The 22,285-nt window shown below is 42.8% G+C and overlaps 3 protein-coding genes and 1 non-coding gene across 4 annotated transcripts; 2 read left to right on the top strand and 2 right to left on the bottom strand.

The window, feature by feature from the left end:
• Positions 1 to 430: 430 nt before the first annotated feature.
• Hnrnph2 (heterogeneous nuclear ribonucleoprotein H2) lies at positions 431 to 6,190 on the bottom strand. The gene is made up of 3 exons (XM_057759242.1): positions 6,080 to 6,190; positions 4,703 to 4,772; positions 431 to 2,621 (listed from the first exon to the last, which is right to left on the bottom strand). Exon 3 carries the CDS (start codon positions 2,566 to 2,568, stop codon positions 1,219 to 1,221), a length of 1,350 nt encoding a protein of 449 aa, XP_057615225.1. The 5' UTR covers positions 2,569 to 2,621; positions 4,703 to 4,772; positions 6,080 to 6,190; the 3' UTR covers positions 431 to 1,218.
• Positions 3,468 to 3,568, top strand: LOC130868742 (small nucleolar RNA U13). The gene has a single exon (XR_009056557.1). It is a non-coding gene; the product is annotated as a small nucleolar RNA U13 (small nucleolar RNA).
• A 240-nt stretch (positions 6,191 to 6,430) lies between the features above and the next one.
• Gla (galactosidase alpha) lies at positions 6,431 to 16,145 on the top strand. Its single transcript, XM_057759243.1, has 7 exons — positions 6,431 to 6,682; positions 9,843 to 10,017; positions 11,083 to 11,260; positions 11,954 to 12,045; positions 13,577 to 13,738; positions 14,895 to 15,092; positions 15,715 to 16,145. The coding sequence occupies exons 1-7, from the start codon at positions 6,489 to 6,491 to the stop codon at positions 15,976 to 15,978; spliced, it is 1,263 nt and encodes a 420-aa protein (XP_057615226.1). The 5' UTR covers positions 6,431 to 6,488; the 3' UTR covers positions 15,979 to 16,145.
• Positions 16,146 to 18,296: 2,151 nt separating this feature from the next.
• On the bottom strand, positions 18,297 to 21,501 carry Rpl36a (ribosomal protein L36a). Its single transcript, XM_057759244.1, has 5 exons — positions 21,391 to 21,501; positions 20,915 to 21,020; positions 20,549 to 20,616; positions 19,252 to 19,374; positions 18,297 to 18,512 (listed from the first exon to the last, which is right to left on the bottom strand). Exons 1-5 carry the CDS (start codon positions 21,499 to 21,501, stop codon positions 18,492 to 18,494), a joined length of 429 nt encoding a protein of 142 aa, XP_057615227.1. The 3' UTR covers positions 18,297 to 18,491.
• Positions 21,502 to 22,285: the final 784 nt, after the last annotated feature.

Below are 22,285 nucleotides of genomic sequence, written 5' to 3' on the forward strand. Positions count from 1 at the left end.
CCCTGCTGCTAGTACAGTGCTTGTCGTGTCGTGTATGCAGGAAGCCCCGGGCTCGCTCCCCAGCACTGCAGTGACACATGACCAAAATTCCAGTACTTAGGAGCTAGAGGCAGGAGGATCAAAATGTTAAAGTTGCCACGGTGAACACATTTAATCCCAGCGCTCGGGAAGTAGAGGCTGGCAGATCTCTGTAAATTCAAGGCCAGCCTGGTTTTATAGAGCACTGGCTCCATAGCTACTGAGAAACTGCTGTCTTGAAAAACCAAAAACATCAAAATTTAAATGTCATTCACAGCCTGGAATATTTGAGACCCTGTCTCAAAAAGAAAACTGAAAATTTACATTTAAACTACAGAGAACTTTAAAAGTTACTGTGTGCCCATATAATAAAACACAATTTAAAATAAAATCAAACTATACAAGATTTTTCCAGTTTTTAAAAGGAAGATTTATTTAACAAGTTTCACTTAGTACAATACATCTAAATGGAATTCACAATACAAGGTAAGATTTAAACCAAAGCCTCAGAATTCCATACAAACAACATGACCAAACTCCTAAAGTATTGGTATCACATCTCAAAATTGTCCCAGATCTTTTTTTAAAAAAAAAGTGAAAGTGTACACTCACGTGCCTTACAGGATATTAAACCAAAAAGCTAGAATTAACAAACATGCCAAATGTTGTCACTTTGAATCATAGACACAGCTCCTATATTTGATTTTTACAGAAAAGCATGTTTCTCAACATGCATCTGAAGTTTTTGATGTATTGTGGTATAAGAGCAACATTTAACATAAGTGAAACTGCTTTAAACCTAAATATGCTTACTGCTTAAATCCACTCCTACAACATAACTAACTGGAGGAAAGCTGAAAGTGGCTTTAACAGTTATGGTCAATACTGAACTTGTTAGTACGTCCTAGATGAATATTTCAGTGTTCAAAATTGCTGAGCTTAAAGTTGAAAACAATCTTAACTTTCACTTTACAGTAAGCATGAATCACAAGCTTGTAATGCAAAACTATTAAACTTAAATTTTGTTCTTAAAAAAAAAAGGAGAAAAAGGAAAGAAAGAAGCTGACCAATAGTGATCAGAAGCAATTGTATTACCCATTTACCGAGCATACTGGATATGCTGGACATCCTTCCTACTCTATCCAGTTCCTATAAATGCACAGCTGTTATTCCTGGAGCTGTTTGATGTTCCTTCTCTCCCTAAGCAAGGTTTGACTGATAGTCACTCGAGTTTTCCTGAAGAACTTGGTCATATCCACTCATACTGCTCTGACCTCCATACCCACCACCATACCCACCACTCAGCTGCTGGCTGGCAGGACCTCCATAACTAGACTGGTTGGATAAACCCATCCCTCCCATCATCTGGCTACCATAAGCACCACCGCTTGCCCCTGCTGTAGAATTCAAAAAGAGCTCTACATAGCTATGATCGTAAGCTCCTCCGCTTGTCCCTGCAGTAGAATTCAAGAAGAGCTCCACATATCTGTGCTGCATATTAGCTTTATCTTTTGCCATAGCTGCCACGGCATCTTCATGAGTAGCAAACTCAACATCTGCCTCGCCTGTAACTCTGCCATCGGGTCCTATTTCAATGTGTACTCTCATGGGATTGAGAGGTGAGAAGAAATTGTAAATATCATTCTCAGTGGCTCTGTATGGTAACCCCCTCATGTGTACACAGTGCCCTGTGGTGCTCTGGAAACTGGACCCACCATCTCCGTATCTATGATCAGACATTCCTGAGAAACAGTAGTTTAGGTCTCTTCCAAATCTATCAGACCCAAAGCCATACCCGTCATTATACCCTCCATAGTCATCATAGCCTCCATACCCTCCACCATAGGCACCCCGCCTCATTCTTTCGAACCCAGCTCCTCTGCCAATGCTATTATACCCTCTTCCTGCCCCTGGCCTATCATAAGGACCTGGGCGCTGCATAGTCATGAGCTTTCGAGGCGGATCATAGTGGGTCCGGACTTCAGCTCTGCTACTCTTGAAGATCTCAATGTACCTGTGCCCTATTCTTTCCTTGTGTTTCTTTAAGGCCTTTTCAGCTATCTCCTGCGAAGCAAACTGCACGAAGGCCTCCCCTGTGCTGCGCCCCTGAAAGTCCACCGGCAGTGTCATCCCATTTGGCACAATTTCCAGCCCCGAAAAGAACTGAACAATTTCTTCCTTGCTACAGCCAAATGGGAGTCCTCTAAGCCGTACAAAGCCATCATTGGCAGTATCAGGACTATTCGGACCTGTATGCTTTAACACCCAATCCATTTCAACACTGTTGGACTTGAATACTTCAACATATCTGTGTCCCATGGTTTCTCTGTCTTTCTTTAAAGCCAATTTCACTTCATCTTCAGATTCAAGTTCGACAAACGCTTCACCACTTGGTCTGCCTTCTCTGGTGTAGATGAAACGAACACCTGATGTGCCATTTTGGATTTTGCAATCAGAGAAGAAGCGCATCACTTCCTCGGCTGAGCAGGACCAGGGGAGGCCCCTGACCTTCACCACGAACCCCTCCCTGCCCTCTGTGCTCAGCATCATGGTGACTGTTGGGCTCTTGGTGGCAAGCTTGGCTCAACACAATTTCAATGTGGCTTTAAAAAATTAGAAAAGTATTGTCATGAAAAATTGTACACAACATACTAAGAGAAAACAAAGAAAACTGTTATAGAAGCTCACATCAGTAACTTCAAAAGATAGCCACATGGACAAAAAGACTACATAAAACTATTAATTCATTCAATTAACAATTTCTTATTCCATTTCTATATGCATATATCCAGTATAATGAATAGTGATTATTTCTTGGTAGCAGTACTATAAGACTTGCTTCCATGGATATACACATGGAATATCTTAGTACATTTTTGAATATTCTAAATTTTCTGCACTGACCCAATGCATTAACATCATAGAGGGAAAATTAAAGGTAACAAAACTATATCTCATTATATACAAATAAAAATTTCTTTAAATCAAAAAACAAACAAAACTAATAAGATACAAGGCCATTAATATCCTAAGAACATAAACAATGCATGCAAATCAATAAAATACAGAACTATTAAAGCCTAAGAGAAAAAATATTAATGGGAATTTACATATTCAAGCATCTTTTAGATGCTAGGTCCAATACTCAGTTCTGATGCATAAAAATCAACGAGTCCAGAAAGGGCTTACAGTCCTAAAGGAGAACTGTGTGCCTTTACCAAAGGTAAGTGCAAATAGGCAGAATAAAGGAGGAGCGGTTGATGAAGTGTTAACAATTGGAGGCACAATGGTTAATTGAATCAAACGATCCTGATCCTATTCAGGGATCCAGAAACAATTTATAAAAAAATTTTAATAGAGTACAAAATAGAAGGAGACAGAAATCAAAAGACAGGGCTGTCAAGAAAGAGGTAAGATCCTGAGGGTTCTATTTAATACAAGGAGGCTAGACTCTTGTTTGGTTCACAAGCATGATGATTCAGTATTCACACCACTGTGTGACATATACCTCCCCCAAACCTTAAGACATTGGGACATTACTGCTCTGACGCTGGGTGTGGAGAAGGGAATATATATATATATATATATATATATATATAGCACCTTTTATGGATTTTAAACAGGAGTGATGTCATTATAGCCCTTTCAGACTTATCACCCAGGCAACTGGAGCATTCAAACAGAAGGCCGGGGGCTAAGTGAAAAGAGCAAATTAAAAAATGACCTCTTAGAGATGTGTGAAGAGATTCATTTAAACAGCAGCAAAGAGGTAGGGGAAAAATGCTATCTGCCTAAATAAAAAAGTGGAATCTGTAGGAATTGATTAAAAAAAGATTATGGATATTAAGAGTTGATCGGTGTGGTGGTACTCAGGAAGCAGAGGCAGGTGGATTTCTGTGAGTTCAAGGACAACCTGATCTGCTTAGTAAGCTCCAGGAAAGCCAGGCCTGCAGGGTGAGACCCTATCCCAAAACAAACAACAAAAGAAGACATAGGACTGCAGGCAACTAAGAAATTCTGAGTGGGAGAAGAGGGAAGAACACACTAATTAGTCAAAACCCAATGGTCAGTCCTGAAAACCCATACACTAGTAACACTACAGGCTGAGCAGGCTGGAGTTGGATATTCAGGAACATGCACACATGCCAAGTAACAACTCAGAAAAAGAGGCCACAAATTTGAAAGAGAGGAAAATGGGGAGGTATTTAAACATGGGAGGGTGTGAAGGGAGGAAAATGATGTAATCATAACTTCAAAAAATTTAAATACAGCAGAAAAGGAGTATATAGGGAAAATGTCTGAGAAAGCTTCAAACTTCAATCACTGGAAATGAAATTTAAAGTAAAATAAACATTTTTAACACCATCAAAAACAGTGGAGATTAAACTGTGACAGTAAGTCAACATTATTTACAAACTAGAGTTCTCTAGAAGAATAAAAACTGCTAACTATTCTGGAAAAATATTTTCATAGTATTTACCACACCTTCTGAAAGAAAATCAATCCACTTCAGGTATGTGCCTTAAGGAATTATCTGAAATTAAGAGCAGGACTTATTGCTGGAAAGGCATTTTAGGGAGAAAAGTGGACCATTATGCAATTAATATAGTTATAAAAATTTTAAATCAGTCAAGACCAAAGCCATTTTATAACCTCAATTATGTTAAAGTAAAAATTCACATACCCTTTGACCCTGCTAGAGTTTCTTCCAGGAATCTGGTCGACAGAAATACTTAAGAATGTTTGCTGCGGCACTGTAATGGCAGAAAATGAGAAAACTCAATAGCCTTCAACAGAGACGGATAAATTCTATTTCTACCTTTATACGGATTTCTATGCAACCACTTACGAAAGACGTTTGCGCTTACCTAGAAAGATTTCCAAAATACATTGAATGAATGAATATATACAGTATAATCCTACTCCTATTACAATACAAGCATAAAACACAGTGTATAAACGTGTGAGAGATGATCTGAAAGGAACTTCGTATAAGATAAATTTGGGGACCAAATGGAGGGCAAGGCAGTAGAGGTGGCTTTTCACTTTAATACTATACACTTTCGTAGTCTTAATCCTTTAAGCTCACTGTATTGGAACAAAAGTAATCTTAGAAAAAAAATAAGCACGGGAAATATGACCAAAAAAATTTTAAAACCTTTTTGTGTGCGCTGATGGCGACTGGACCTCACATGTTAGCAGTGGCTATTGAGTCTATGCGTTTTTTCCCATTCTTTTTTTATGCAGGCCTAACGGTCTGCTGAAAGAATAATTTGACAAAACATCCCAGGGACAACGGTGATTTCTACAGCACTCTGCCTCAATAGGTCCTCCCTTGTGGCGCCTTATATTTCCTGAGAAGGCCACCAGGACTCTGTTACCTAACGTAGTAACCAGGATTTGTGAGTTAAGAATCTGTGTACTTGTACCTGTGTTACAGCACACTTTTTGTAACAGTAATAAGAGCTGGAAAGTGCTGAATTGTATCCCTTTTAAACGAATATATTACTTTTCGAATGACCAAAATTCAACGCGTAGATCGTTATAAGCAGAAAAACAAACGTTCAAATAATTAAGTAAAAGCATTTATTGGGCGCCTCTCGAGCACGCAGTAGTTGCCCAGCTCACACTCTAAGGGTGGAATTCACTCGGGACCCCACGCGACCACCGGGCGATTTGAACAGTTGAGCGCCTGAATGGATGGAGCGGTACTCCGACCGCGGGTCTCATTATGTTTTTTTGGGTTTTTCTCCTAACTCCGGGCCGTGTTTTTGAAACGCTTTTCACCTTACGGGTCCCTCTTGCGGGAAGAGGGGGAAAGGTCCCCCGAGATCCGGCCACATGAACCGATTTACAAAAACACGCACACAGTCACGACCGTCCACCATTTCCCCACCAGGCGCTGCGCAGGCCGCTTCCCGGCACTCGGGGAGGGGGAGGGGGGGAGGACGCGGGGGGTGGGGGGGGAAGCCGAGCACGAAAAAGGCGGAGGCGACCCCGAATTCCGCTCTGCTCTTCCTTATCACCACCCAGGGTCCCCAGTTCCCACCCACACACCAACCTCCAACGAGACCGGGGGATTTTCCTCCTTCTTCCCTCAAACAGCTATAGCGAGGCGATAGACGACGACCAGAACTACTTCTGCTCACGTAAGCGATTGATCACGTGAGCGCCTACGTCATGTGAGATCTCGGTCACGTGAGCAACTCTCGGCTTAAACTCGGGATCACTGAGGTGCCGCACTTCCTCCCGGTTTGGAAATGGGGTGGGCCAAGGTAAAGAGAGCGCCAATCTGATTGGTTAATGTATGTCTTACGTGATTGTTCATTGGTCTACCGCTGGCGCTAACTGTCCAGTTGCCTGAGAAACGATGATGTCATTATTAAATAGTTCATCCATGATTGGTCCGCCCCAAGGGTAAACTTAAAGCTGGTAGCTGGAGGAAACTGAACTAAGGAATTCCTGTGACCATGAAGCTTTTTAGCGGAGATCCGCGACTGGTCTGTGAGCTTGCGCTTCGAACCTTGGCTTTAGTTTTTTTGAGCGTTCTTAGGGCCAAAGCACTGGACAATGGCTTGGCACGTACTCCTACTATGGGCTGGCTGCACTGGGAACGGTTCATGTGCAACCTCGACTGCCAAGAAGAGCCTGATTCCTGCATCAGGTATGAGATATTGAGTGGCCGTTTCTCTTTCCGTATGTTTCTTTGGGCGTATTTGGTAGAAGGAATGGGAACATTTGAGCTGAAGGAGTAGATCCCCTACTGTTGCTGCTTCTTTATCCCCAACAAAACATCCATCCGGGATCTGGACTGCCCCTAAACTGTGAGCTGCCCCGATATGAAAGATAGCCAGCAAGCCACTGCTTTGCTCCCGCTCCCTCTCTTTCTGCACTGGGAGCTTTTCATATATAATTTGGTTCAATGCAGACACTTTGGGTTTGTATTCTGCCTTTGTTTAGTGATAGCCTTGAGCTAGCCATAAGCACAATTGGAATGGGTAGGAGGATGACTAAGACCAATGTCATTTTTTCTTTTTGGATCACGGGTTCTTTGGCTGTACTGAAGCGAGAGTTAGAGAAACCATGAGATCACTGAGATGTCCCTCAACCCCTTTTCCTTGAGTGTGGCATCAGGCTGGAAAGTTGACCCGAAGGAACTTTACACATCAAAGGTGAGAGTTGAGACCTGGTTGAAGCTATCTGATGTTCACAATACTAGTTTGCAAACTAGAATAGCATCTTTTTTTAACTCAAGGAGCTCTCTCGCTCTCTCTCTCTCTCTCTCACACACACACACACGCACACACACACACAAAAAAAAAAAAAGCTGTAAAATTGCTGAGCGAGGTGGCGCAGGACTAATCCCAGCACTCCTGAGGCAGAGGCAGACCAATCTCTTGAGTTCAAGGTCAACCAGGGCAGCAAAGTGAAACCAAAGAAAGACCTTTAAAACGGTTATCTCACACAGATAAACTTGCAGTTAAACCATTCTAAAATCCAACCACCATTCCTGCCCTGACCCCCTCAATTAGGCAAAAAAAAAAAAAAAAAAAAAAAAAGATGTCTTTATCCTGGCATGTGTAGAAAACTGACTTGTAAGTTTACAAATATGTGGGCATTTTTCTAGAGAAGAGATTTTTTCTTTTTTTTTTTTTTCTTCTTTTTTGGTTTTTCGAGACAGGGTTTCTCTGTAGCTTTGGAGCCTGTCCTGGAACTTGCATTTGTAGACCAGGCTGGTCTCGAACCCACAGAGATCCATCTGCCTCTGCCTCCCTAGTGCTGAGATTAAAGGCATGCACCACCACTGCCCGGCCCCCTTCCTTCAAATTCTTAAATGAATCTGTGATTTCGAAAAGATTAAGCACCAAGTATTAGTGAGTGGCGTCTTTAAAAATATTATTGAAAACATAAAAAAGTCACCCAGTGGTGCAAAACTGCCTCTCTATGTTCACAAGTTATTTCCCTGAATGCCTATAAAGATAAAATCAGGGTGTTGGTCAGACATCATAAAAGAAACCGGCTTTTTAGACTAAGTCTTGTTTTGTTTTTCTTGATATTTGGGGACATGGCCACGGATCTTGCACATGCTAGGAGAGTGCTCTATTACTAAGCTGAATTCTTTGGATTTGGGGACATGGTCACCCTATGTGGATCAAGCTAGTCTTTTGCCACCACTTCCTATTTGCGGGAGTTACAGGCATACAAGATCATGCCCAGTTTAATTTTTTTTTTAAATTGGGCTGGGGATGTAGCTCAGTTGGTACAGTGTTTCCCTAGCATGTGCACAGCCATGGCTTTTGATCTCCATCATCTTGTAAAGTTAGAATGCTGGTGCACATTTAAATTCCACTATTCAGGAGGTGGAAGCAGGAATATCACAAGTTCAAGTCAATCCTATGCTACACAATACATGTGACCTCAAATGTGCAGAGTATAGTACCTTGATAGATGGAGATATCTGTATGCTATAATTTATTTTGCAGTCCTCGGTAAATAGCTACTTGGATTCCTCAATTTTTGTGCATCTTATTCTTATATTACAGGGTTTCTCTGTGTAACAGCCCTAGCTATCCTGGAACTAGCTCTTATAAACCAGGCTGGCCTTGAACTCAATAATCCACCTGCCTACTTCTCCCAAGTGCTGGGATTAAAGGCGTGTACCACCACTGAGGTTGAGTTTTTTTTTTTTAAATATTTATTTTATTTATTATGTACACAATATTCCGTCTCTGTGGTTTCCGGGAGTTGAACTCAGGACCTTTGGAAGAGCAGGCAATGCTCTTAACCACTGAGCCATCTCTCCAGCCCCCTGAGGTTGAGTTTTTATTGTGAGCCTAGTGGGAATGGTGCACACCTTTAATCAGATACAAAAGCAAGTGGATCTCTGGGAGATTTAGGTCAGCATAGTCTACAGGGCTAGTTCCAGGACAGCCAAGGCTACACAGAAATCCTGTCTCAAGAGAGAAAAACAGGAAGGTGATTGTGAAACCTTGTATTCTCTGGGAAAGCTACAAGACTCCTGGCATGAGATGGGTGGAGCTCTTTCTGAAGTTTCAAATAACAGTAATCTTTGTGTTCTAATGGCATGTTGCATTCGGTAGCTTCCTTTCTTTTATAGCACATAAGCATTTTATCTTCTAGGTGAGCTCTTCAAATCTTTTGCCAAATTCTTTCAAAAGTCTGTTTGGGGTTCAAGGTTTTCTGAGCCAAGAGTAAGATAATGTTTCTCCATTTATTCAAGCCACTAAGGAGCATGAGAATTTTAACATGGTTGATAAACATATTACTCTCTAGATAGCTTGGCCTTTTCTGTTTGTTTTTATTTCTGTTACTATTGTGAATGAGATTGTTTCCCTGTACACAGAGAAAGCTGGTGCAGAAGCTGTCTATTCTGCTAACTCTTACCCTGTTGGGGTTCCTCTATTTGGATATAAGCCAGGCAGGCCTTGGACCTGCAAATCGTCCTGTCTCAGTTTCCTCAATAGCCAGCATTTCAAACCTGTGTCACCACAACTTCTTAGCCGCAATAACTTTGCAATTTTTTTCATGTGTCTCATTCTTATTTCAATTATTTGGAGGTTTTATTTCTTTTGTGGTTAGGGATGGAACTGAGGGCCCCACCCCTTGTGTGAGTCCTAGAGCAGAGATCATAGGAGGAGAGGGAGAGGAGAAACAGGAAAGAGTTAATTTTACCTCGTATGGGTTGTAATTATTACCACAGTATCACTGCATTTTTAGAAACCCAAATCCCAAGGTGCCTTACACTGGGAGCCCGTGGGCCTTCATCTAATGAACTGGAATGACTATTGGAAATTCTCTTTCAGCGAGCAGCTGTTCATGCAGATGGCAGAGCTCATGGTCTCTGATGGCTGGAAGGATGCAGGTTATGAATACCTCTGCATAGATGACTGCTGGATGGCTCCTGAAAGGGATTCAAAGGGCCGCCTTCAGGCAGATCCCCAGCGCTTTCCTAGTGGGATCCAGCATCTAGCTAATTATGTGAGTTTGGAGCGGAATGTTTCTTTTCTTATGGGTCTGTATGCACTTTAAAAAGCTTATTGAGAAACAGGCCACGCGATACTTCAAAATGGTTGCTGTTAGCTGTTCATTATGTTTATCCTGATGGAATTATCATCATATCAGCATATACACATTTCACAATAGTTCCTGAGCCTGAGGCCTGCCTGTCTTGTTGAAACTTTTTTTGCTGAAACCACTGAATTCTCTAGAAGAAAAGGAGAGCTTGGTTGTGTCGAGCATGCTTGTATCTCTATGGCAGTGTGACAGACTACCACAGTTATACCACTAATGAATTTTAAAAGATGAAAGCAAACATTGCAGAGACTACTGAAGACAGACGAAGCCTGATAGTAGCTAAGGGTCATTAAGTAGGTTTTATTCAGGACTGTAGGAAAAAGGGTCAATCCACGTGGACAAGTGAGAATCTACAACCAATGAGCAAATACTGGGAGTTCAGTAGATGGAAAACTACTGGAAAGGAGACATCAAGTCAGGGAATGGTATGACTTAGCAGGATTCTTGCATTAAGTAAGCTCACCCAGATTCAGAGAGGCTTAACTGAAATGTAGTCAGCCTTTCTCAAGATAAATCCGTTGTCAGGCAGTGGTGGCGGACGCCTTTAATCCCAGCACTCTGCAGGCAGAGGCAGGCGGATCTCTGTGAGTTTGAGGCAAGGCTGGTCTACAGAGAGTTCCAGGACGCCAGGGCTATTACATAGAGAAACCCTGTTTTGAAAAAATTTTTTTTAAAAAAAAAAATTTGTTCCAGTTTTGGAAAGAGACTGTGGGATCCCATGAGGAATATTAAAGTGGTCACAGCTTTTTCCTCACTTCTGTGCTCCAGTTCACCATGTATAGTTAGAACTATCTTAGCAGAGCTGGAAGATTTGTGCTCTGCTTCCAGCAAACTCAGCTAAGAAACTGGAGTGGTTTAAGGAAGCCCCCAAGCCTTGGGGAAAGCTCACAGCTCTCTGTTCTCAGCCTTAGTAGGTTCCCCTCCTGTTTTAGAAAACTACTTCCTGATTCATCTTTCTTCTCATTTCAGGTCCACAGCAAAGGACTGAAGCTAGGAATTTATGCAGATGTTGGGAATAAAACCTGTGCAGGTTTCCCTGGGAGTTTTGGATACTATGACATTGATGCCCAGACATTTGCTGACTGGGGTATAGATCTGCTAAAATTTGATGGTTGTCACTGTGACAGCATGACGTCCTTGGCAGATGGTATGTTTTTTTCATTACCTTTGTTTTTCAAATTATGTTATAGTCAACAAAATCAAAATTATGGTGTGTGTGACTGTTTTGCGTGTTGGGGGGTGCTATGATGCCTGTTGAAGTCAGAGTGTCGACAACTTGCAGGAATTGGTTCTCTCCAACCTTTTTGAGTCCCAGGGATGAAACTCAGGTCATCAGGTTTGCCTGTAAGCACCTTTACTGGCTGAACCATTTTACCAGCCCAAATAGTATGTGTGGTTTCTTCAAGAAATACAGTCATAATCATTTCTCAGACTTTTGGTTAACATCAGCTGAAAGATCAAGCCACAGAGACAAGAACTTGAGGGCCACAGGGAAGCTGAGCCTTAGAAGAAATAATCTCGGTCATTTATTCATACATGTGGAATTCATCCATGCCTAACCATGGCATATATTGTGCACTTGTGATTCAAGGACTCTGAAAATGAATTACAATGAGTAATTCTAACTAAATCCTACCTGCTGCTTTACCCCTGCCTTTCCCTCTATCTGCATCCTCTCTGCACCACCTCCTCATTGCAATCCCAGCAGAGAGTAGCCTGTCCCTGTCACTGCTTTACAATATAGACATGGATTGGAGCTTCTGAGTGGTTTCTTCAAATGTTCAGCACGAGCTGGGGATTCCCTTCTCTCCCTTATTTTACCCATTGTTTTCTCACACAGGTTATAAGTACATGTCCTTGGCCTTGAACAGGACTGGGAGAAGCATTGTGTACTCCTGTGAGTGGCCTCTTTATATGAGACCTTTTCAGAAGGTGAGCTATTGAGCCCAGAATCTAAATTTCAGAACGCTTATAATTATAGTCTAAGATTCCTCTAACCAGGAAACTATCTTTGATTTTTTTTCCCCTTTTATTTCATTGTTCACCAGAAAATCCTGCCAATATTTGCTCCAAATTCTATCTTGAATTACTAACATCTTTCATCCCCACCACATCTACACTGGCATTCCAGGCCACTCTCATCTCTCACCCAGCCTGCTCTGACAGACTGATCTCTCTACTTCTGCTCGCTTCCCTGCCCCCACCATTTTCCAAGCAGCAGCAGAACTGTCTTCTGAGAAATGTCAAGGGCATCCCATCAGTCCCCTTCCTTAAAACTTCACTTCCCCTGCTTTCCTTCCATTGCACTTGGAATACAGTCAGGGTCCATTAACCTGCCTCTTGCCCAGCTCTCCACCCCCCAACAGCTCTTTCCCCTCCCTGCGCTTTCTGTTCATCAAATACTGTATTTATTTACCTTGTCGGTGTGTATTCATTGTGCATGGTACTGGGCAACACAAAGACATTTTCATAAAAGTCTATGGTGATGAGCCGGGCGGTGGTGGTGCACGCCTTTAATCCCAGCACTCGGGAGGCAGAGGCAGGCGGATCTCTGTGAGTTCGAGGCCAGCCTGGTCTACAAGAGCTAGTTCCAGGACAGGCTCCAAAGCTACAGAGACACCCTGTCTCAAAAAACCAAAAAAAAAAAAAAAAGTCTATGGTGATGTATTTGTTTATTATTTCTGACAAGTCTGCAACCAAGATTTTAAAAGGGTTGGCTACTTACCGTTGAAATCTGACCGGATGCTACAAACTTTAGTCTTCTCCATTTTAAAGTAGTCTGCTGCCCGTTTACTCTCTCATCATTTGCTGCTTGGTTTCCCTGTAAGAGCGTATCTTTATTGTTTACTTGTTTGTCCATCTCCCCACTAGAATGTAAATCCAGGAGGGTAGGTCTTTCTCACTGTATTGAATAAGTATTGATGGAATCAATCCCTATTATTTTCTTGAAATTTTTAGATAGTCTTTTTCCTCAACATTGTAGCCCTTAGATATCACACCTACATATCTACATAAACTGATTCATTCCACAAATTACTTGTCTCGGATTCAGATATTATCATGTTTAATGGCATCCTATATAATTTTATAAGCCTTATTTCTACTTATTTAGATCATTGTAATTATTTTATTACAAAAATAGAAACATGCCCACTTTAGGCTAGTTTACAGATTCTAGTCAAGAACAAAATTCTTTCATAATGCCAGGCAATACCTAGGCAGTAAAGTGCATATACAGCATAAATAATATTAAAGTCACTTTAAACAGGAACTTAAAATTATATGGCCTACATATGAAGTGAACATCTTCTAGTGAAATTCCCTTACATTTAGAACTCCAGGCTTTGTTATTTGTTATGAGGAGGGAGACTTTTGATCTGCATACTATAGAGGCCATCAGTGCCTCCTTTAAACTGGATCGTTAGCATCTCATAGCAAGTAAACCAATTCTGTCTTTTTATAGCCCAATTATACAGATATCCAATATTATTGCAATCACTGGAGAAATTATGATGATGTTTATGATTCCTGGGAAAGCATAAAGAATATCTTGACCTGGACAACAACTAACCAGAAAGAGATTGTTGACGTCGCTGGACCAGGGGGTTGGAATGACCCAGACATGGTAAAGATCTGAGCCCTCCTTACTCAAGAGCTGGTAGCTTTGTTTCTGTTGGTGCCTGGGTCTGAGAGCAGGACCTAGCACAAACCAAGCAAGGTTTTTAGGTTCTCCATGAGCATGTCCATCACAGTGCTGTGGAAAATGGTTTCTCTCAGTCAACCATCTAGGAAATTGTTTAAATGTTCCAACAGGCACTGTGTAGCTGGAGTCTCAGCAGGAGAGTGGTTCCAAATTCAAGGCTGAAAGGTTAGCCTGGACTATATAGTAAGACCTTATCTCCAAAAAAGAAAACAAAGAACAACTGGGGGGGTGGGGCTGCAGGTATCCATTCAGAGAAGCGAACCCACAAAGAGATGAGAATGAAGTCCCAGTGCAGATTGACTTTGTCAGCCTGGATCCGACTTCAGAGTCTGATGCCAGGCGGTTCACTGTCAACATATTTAAAACACAGTAAACAGAGAAACCCTGTCTCAAAAAAAAACCAAAAAAAAAAAAAAAAAACACAGTAAAATTTGGGAAAAGGTTTCCAGGCAGTGATTACTCCAATCCTAGTTGTACAATAAAGTTTATGGTGTGACTGCATGGAACCTCTTACATCATTGGGCAGTGGTCACACACACTTTTAATCCCAGCTCTCAGGAGGCAGAGGCAGGCAGATCTCTGAGTTTGAGACCAGCCTGGTCTACAGAGCTCCAGGACAGCCAGGGCTACACAGAGAAACCCTGTCTTGAATTCTCCCTGCCCCACCAAACAAACACACAGTGCATGTGACCATGAGGGTAGGTTCCTAGCTAAAAGGCCTAGAATCTGGTGTGGTCCCTGGTAGCATAGAGATCAGCAGAGCATAAAGTGTGTGCGACCTCTCCTCTATGGATGGGTAATGGTCTAGGAGGGAGGAGTCTGGGATAACCGTTCTGGGGAACTGGGGTGAGGTCTGCCTCCACAGATAACAAAGTCACCAGGTTGTTAAAATCCACTCCCAGGTTTCCCAGTAGGAAAGCAGGTATTATATCTCTTCCCTCTAGAAGAGGCCCTGCGTGTTTAACATTCCAGTTTTCCTTAATGCTTCAATGTGAATACAAGGATCTCTGTGCCCCAACAACAAAAAACCAAACATTTGAATTTTCCCTTGCCTCAGTTCCTTTCCTGTTTGTTCTAGTTAGTGATTGGCAACTTTGGCCTCAGTTGGGACCAGCAGGTAACTCAGATGGCCCTCTGGGCTATCATGGCAGCGCCTCTACTCATGTCCAATGATCTCCGACAAATCAGTTCTCAAGCCAAAGCTCTACTTCAGAATGAGGATGTAATCGCCATCAACCAAGACCCCTTGGGCAAGCAGGGGTACTGTTTTAGAAAGGTAAGTAGTAGTTCCTGGGAGAAAACTGACCAGGAAGATGCTATCCTGCCTTAAAGTTTATGATTTGCAGTATCTTATGATTGCCTTTTAATACTTAAGTACCAAATTATCTTAAGCCTAACTGTGATACATGAAGAAATGGTTGGCTTAATTTTTAGTTACTTTTCCCTTGAGTTTGAGAACTGAGTAATTAGAGCTATTACTGAGTTTTTCCCTTTTTTTGTTTGGTTTTTTGAGATGGGGTTTCTCTGTGCAGCCCTGGCTGTCCTGGAACTCCCTCTGTAGATCAGACTGGCCTCCAAGTCAGAGACCTTTGCCTCCTGAGTGTCGGGAGGATTAAAGGCGCTCAGGATCCCGATGGTCTTTTTGCTTGCTTTTCAAAACAGGGTTTCTCTGTAGTCCTGGCCGGCCTCGAACTCAGAGATCTGCCTCTGTATCCCAAGTGCTGGGATTAAAGGCGTGCGCCACCACCACCCGGCTACTTTTTAATTTCTAAAACATCCTGCTGGCTGATCTTAATTTTTCCTCCAAGTTTATGATAGTTCTGACAATAAGGCTGAATATCAACTAAGGCCAGTAATGGGGTCCTCACATGCTCACACTTCTTTTCTTGACTTTTCAGGAAGACAACATTGAGGTTTGGGAAAAACCACTCTCAAACTTAGCCTGGGCTGTAGCTGTGAGAAACCTGCAGGAAATTGGCGGACCTCGTTCCTACACCATCCAGGTTTCTTCTCTAGGTCAAGGAATAGCCTGTAATCCTGGTTGCATCGTCACGCAGCTCCTCCCTGTGAAAGAACGGCTAGGCTTCTATGAATGGACTTTAACCTTAAAAACACGAATAAATCCCTCAGGCACTGTTCTGCTTCGGCTAGACTATGTCTGAAGGCAAAGATGTTAAATGGCCAGTGTTACTAAGACCAAAACACTCCCTGCCTCTTTCCTGTGATCCCTTTAATAAAGTATCCCAAAGTCATGGCCTTTAAAAGCTACTTGTCCTGGTAAGTTTTTGAAAAGGCTTTTGAAACAAAAGTGGGTACTCTTGTGTCAGATGCTGCTAACAGATGCTTCAGGTGTTCTGGTTCATATTTGAGTAAGAATCCATAAAGCCGGGATTTAAAAAAAAAAAAAAAAACTCTACGTTTAATGTGTTTGAGTGTCTTGCCTTCATGTATGTGTTCCACATGCCCAGGAAGTCAAAAGGGTATAGGGTCCTCAGGAACCAGAATAACGGATTGTTCTTGATTACTCCGCTAGCTCTAGAGCCAGGATTTAAAGACTTGCCAACCACACACTGACCACTAGGTGAGTTACTTGGTATGATTTGCTTACAGTTCATTGCAAAGGAAAAATGAAATCAAGCTTCCTCAGCAGAAAGATGGCAGTTGATGGTCAGGTGTGGTAGCATGCCTTTAATCCCAGTACTGGGAGGCACTGCAAATAAAGACAACCAAATGATGGACTGTCCTAATGACAAACTGAGGTATTCAGGCAGTTTCAACCAAATTAGCAGATGTGCCAATCCGTGCCATCCATTTAACTACTCTCACAAAGCAATTGTGCACACATAATCACAGCATTCAGAAGGCTGGAGGACCACCAAGGTTGCCCACACGATGAGCAAGCATATATACCCGATATTCTCAATCCACAAAAATGGTATTAAAATCGCCCACCTGAGATATTAAAGGGGGCAGATAATTTTTTCAGGAAGTCTTAATGACCTGGGTTTGACCCTGGAACCCTTAGTAGGAAACTTTCAAAAGCTGATTTCCGACCCCCTACATACATTCACACCAAAAAAGTTAAACCCCAGACATGGGCCGTAGTAGCTAACTCAGCAGATTGAGAGCAGTTGCTGCTCTTCCTGAGGACCCAGATTAATTCCTAGCACCCACAAGAGGTGGGTTTGTTGGGGGGCACTTCAACAGACTCACCTAAAAGGTATGTGGATAAGTCAAGGTGTTTAAAGGAACATAATCTACTCGAAAATCCAAAAAAAAAAAAAAGGAACATAATCTAAAGCAAGCAATGTGTATTGGGAGTGCACTATGCTGTCTGGAGAACTGTGCCAAATTGCCCCACTACACGCCAGAAGTAGCAAAAGACTCCTATACCTTGAAATAAAAGTATTTAGGATTTTATGCTCAATGTCCTTTATTTATGGCTAGAAACCGATTATGAGTGAGTACATCCCATGTTCCTCTTTTTGGGTCTGGGATACCTCACTCAGGATAGTGTTTTCTATTTCCATCCATTTGCATGCAAAATTTGATAAGTCATTGTTTTTTACCGCTGAGTAGTACTCTAATATGTATATATTCCACACTTTCTTCATCCATTCCTCCTTGAAGGACATCTAGGTTGTTTCCAGGTTTTGGCTATTACAAACAATGCTGCTATGAACATAGTTGAACAGATACTTTTGTCATTTGATGGGGCATCTCTTGGGTATATTCCCAATAGTGGTATTACTGGATCTTGGGGTAGGTTGATCCCAAATTTCCTGAGAAATCGCCACACTGATTTCCAAAGTGGTTGCACAAGTTTGCATTCCCACCAGCAATGAATGAGTGTGCCCCTTTCTCCACAACCTCTTACATATCACCTTAGAACCTTCATCTGGCGATGGAGACTCAATTTGGAGCAATGGTCTGAGCTCTTAAGGTCCAAATGAGGAGCAGGAGGGAGAACATGAGCAAGGAAATCAGGACCACGAGGGATGCACCCACCCACTGTGACAGTGGATCTGATTTATTGGGAGCCCACCAAGGCCAGCTCGTCTGGGACTGAATAAGCATGGGTTGAAACTGGACTCTGAGCATGGCGGACAATGAAGGCTGATGAGAAGCCAAGGACAATGGCACTAGGTTTCGATCCTAATACATGAACTGGCTTTGTGGGAGCTTAGCCCGTTTAGACGCTCACCTTCCTGGACGTAGATAGAAGACCTTCGTCTTCCCGCAGGGCAGAGGATTTGGACTGCTCTCCAGTATCGAGAGGGAGGGGGAATGGTGTGGGGGGTGGAGAAGAGGAGTGGGGATAGGGGGAGGGGAGTGGGGGGAGGGAGCAATATTTGGGAGGAGGGGAGGGAAATGGGAAACGGGGAGCAGGTGGAAATATTAATTAAAAAAGAATAAAAAAAAGAAAAAGAAAAAAAAAGTATTTAGGATTTTATAACCAGTAACTCGTGTATTTTAAGCTGTTAAGTGGGATCCCAATGACTAGTCACGTTTCACACCGGCTCAACAAGGTTCAATCCTAAAGTAGCACTCAGCCAGCAAGCCGAGGGAATTTTTTGACAGCTTCAGTTTTTTTTCCCCTCCCAAAAGACCAACTACAATCAAGCGTGGTTGAGTGAAAGCTCATGATTTTTATTGTCTTCATAACAAGGTCAGCTTAGAACTGGATCACTTGGCCCTGTAAACAGAACAAAAGAACAAAGTGGTGTGCTTGTAGTTTTTAAGGAACCTTCCATTATCCATGGGCTCAGTACGTAGCTTAGTAGTTGGGTGCCTGCCTACCATGACCCTGGCTTCAATCCAAGACCACAAAACATTTCTAAGGAGACCCTGTTGCCCACACACTAAAATCCTTAAGCCATTCAGATATACTGATGTTAGATTTTCAGCTAATAAGGCACATAAAAAGCTCACAAATCTGAAAAACAAAACCTAAAAATAAAATACTTGCCAAGCGGTGGTAGTGCACACCTTTAATCCCAGCACCCGGGAGGCAAGGGCAGGCAGATCTAAGTTTGAGGCCCGCCTGCTCTACAAAGGGAGTTATAGGACAGACAGCTGGGCCTATCCAGAGAAACCCTGCCTCAAAAAAACCAAAACAAAACAAAAAAAAAATCCTCCTGGCAGTGGTGGTGCACACCTCTAATCCCGGCACTCAGTAGGCAGAGACAGGAGGGATCTCTGTGTCTGAGGCCAGCCTGGTTTACACAGCCAAGTTCAGGACAAACTCCAAAGCTACAGAGAAACTCTGTATTGAAAAACCAATCCCCCCAAAACCTTCTAGTCCCAAGCATTTCAGATGTGGGCTATGGAACTTGTTCCTTCAGCTGTGGACAATTACTGTTGAGGATGCCCTGTGGCACAGTAAGCTCACAACAGTTTCCTCTACAAATAAGGCCAATTTAAAAGAAGAGTACCTTTCTCTTCTTATCACCACCCAGTTCAAAATGCTTGCATCTCTTAATAGCCAGCATCCTCTTAGATCTGCAGTTGGGCTCCACACATTCCAGTCTCAGCACAATCTTCTTTGTAGTTTTCGCCTACAAAAGGAATGAAAGTCAAATCCTTCACAAAATGAGTTTGCCACAATCTGTATTCAGGTATGGAGAGAAAAAAAGATCCAGAAGCTAAACAGTAGGAAAACTGAAGCTGGATCTGGTTGTGCACACCTGTGTTCCCAGCACTTTGGAGGTGGAGACAAGCTGCAACCACATGAATTTGAGGCCAGCCTGGGCTACATGACATTGCCGCCCCCTACCCCCCCCCCCCCAAAAAAAGCTGCTTTAAAATTTGTAGCCTTTTAGGCTATTTGTAATCTTTAGTGGTTAAGTCAAAGAAAAGCCAGCCAAACTTATGCAAATATCAAATACAACTTTTGGGATTCACCAATTTTCTCAAGACTTCAATTAGCCCTAAAATCAGTTACACTCCCCATTAATAATCAACTTTTTTTCAATAGAGGGTTTCTATAGACCCACCTGCCTCTCGGGGGCTGGGATTAAAGCTATGCACCACCGCCGCCTAGCTAATAATCAACTTTTAAAAATACACTAATATAGTGATAGGTTTGTTGCTAGTTTGCAGTCTGAAAGCTGAAACACCTTCCTCTTCCGTACAAAATGAGCTAAACATTTAAACAAGCATTCCCATTACCCGACACCCAATCCAGGACCCAAAGAACGCATTTAACTTCTACAACCAGGCTGGCAGAGTAGGAACAAAGAGATGAACAAATAAATGCAGGTTCCCTAAAGAAGGAACTTTATTAAACTGGAGAAGAATCCAGAATTTAGCCAGTGGAAGGCCTACACATGCACTGTAAGACTTCATGAGACTGAGAAATCCAGAGAGCCCTTCATGGCAATACAGGGAATCGAACCTGGGTTGCCCTCAAACTCTACCACTGAGCCTCTAGCAACAAAGAGCTTAGGAGTCAGACATGACGATAAACGAATGAACGATCTTGCTGGTACACACATAATCCCCTTCTTAGGAAAGTGGAGCACATTCTTTCATTTTTGCCTCTTTAAAGTGAGGTGCTATACTCTATAGTCAGATCTGGGTTGACTCCCAGCCCCATTGCCTTGGAAACATTCCTGCCCGTAAGTGGGATAACTTAGCTGGAACACAATACTAATGCTTGTAGACACTAGAGATGGCAAATGCCAAGGTCCTTACAATAATCAAGAAACATTTCAGTTAGGAATTACTAACCTTTTTGCGGAAAATAGGCTTAGTCTGCCCACCATAGCCACTCTGTTTCCTGTCATAACGCCGCTTTCCTGAAAAAAGTTATTTGTTATGGTATGCTGTATACAGATCCTATGTCAAAACAGCCACAAGTAAAAGTCTCAAGTTTATATTGGAGGGGGAAATGCCTGGACTTGTTAATACTTCTCACAAGTGTCCCATCAAAACCAGATTATTTACATGCAGGAAACAGGCACAGCCCCAACCCTTGAGAGGCTGAGGTAGGATTGCTTATTCCAGACCAGTTTGCTTTACATAGCTGGCCTTTATCTCCCACCAACTCCCATCCCTGTCCCCTAGCCATCATCAAATTACATATAAGCAGCTTACCCTGGGCATACAAAGAATCTTTGCCCTTCTTGTACTGGGTCACTTTGTGGGGTTGGTGCTTGCCACATTTCTTGCAGAATGTCCGGCGGGTCTTAGGAACGTTCACCTAGTTTTAAAAAAAGTAACTAAAGCGTTCAGAACTTGCAGCTACCAGACCGCAATGACCCAGCACCCTCCCTGGATCCAGATGAAGCTAACTACAGCTACTCAGTAAAACACAACGACCACGTAGATTTAAAAGGTGGTTCAGTCACACGCGCCAAACTGTATCCACCCGCAGCTAAATCGCCCCACCACTTCAATTCCTCCGCCCAGAACTTCGCTCCCTGCGTTCCCTGTGTGTCGCTCTCGGCAATGCTAGATTTCTTAGGTACATCAAGGTCCTAACAGAGCTTTGACGCAATCTGGGACAATACTGTCCACGCCGGCTGCAAGGATTGTGCTGGATACTACGAAACCCCGATACGCGAACATACCATGTTGGCGGGTGCGATATCGGCACAGAAAGAAAGAGGGAAGGCCAGAAACGGAAGTTTATAGGCGGTGCCTGGGTGCACTTCCTCAGAGCCGTGGGAGACAGCTACCATAAAGTCTGTAAGGATCCCAGCGCAGCGCCCTCGGATGGCTGGATGATTTGCCTCAGCCGCAGACAGGCGCTTCAGCCAAGGCTCCGCCTTAAGCCTGTGGCTCTCTCCTCCACTTCCTCCCGCCTAGCGCCCCTCAGCTTTCATTACTCCACCCCTTTTGGCGGACTTTGCAATTTAGTAGCTTAAGCGAAGAAAGCAATGCTGTTCCCAGACTCCGATGTCCCGTGTTGGAGCGGACCAGGGACTAGGATCAAGTGGGAGGGGTCTTCCATCTCAGCCTAACATTCTTGTTCCACTTCAAGGAAACTGAAACCATCTTAAACAGCAAAATGTGGCTCACGGAAGCCCTGGGAGGTAGCCAGTCGCTTCAGCTCATTTAGTTAATGTCTTTTCTGTTTCAGGCACTGTTGTAGGAGCAGGACATAGTAATTGATTATGCTCATTACTGTCCAATCTCAGGCTAAGTACTTTGAAGAAAAAAAAAATGAAAGCAGTACCTTTTAGCTGGGGAAGTAAATTGGCTGATCTTAGTTATGAAAACTAGCAATGAATTTATCCGGCTTCTGAGATAGTTGGGCCAACCAAGAAAACATACCTCAGCTTCCCTGAGTACTTGGCAGTGAACATGTATGAAGATTCAAGTTAGTCCAACCGAGAAAGGTTGAAGGAAGCTAGCTGAATTTTAAAATAGATTCTCAGAGTGAGTCTAGGAGGAACGTGGTAATGCTACTTCCATTTTCCAGGGGGAGGGCATTCATGCCGTATAGCATATGAATGCTTAGTT

This window comes from Chionomys nivalis, chromosome X, assembly GCF_950005125.1.
Source record: "Chionomys nivalis chromosome X, mChiNiv1.1, whole genome shotgun sequence".
NCBI lineage: Eukaryota > Metazoa > Chordata > Mammalia > Rodentia > Cricetidae > Chionomys > Chionomys nivalis.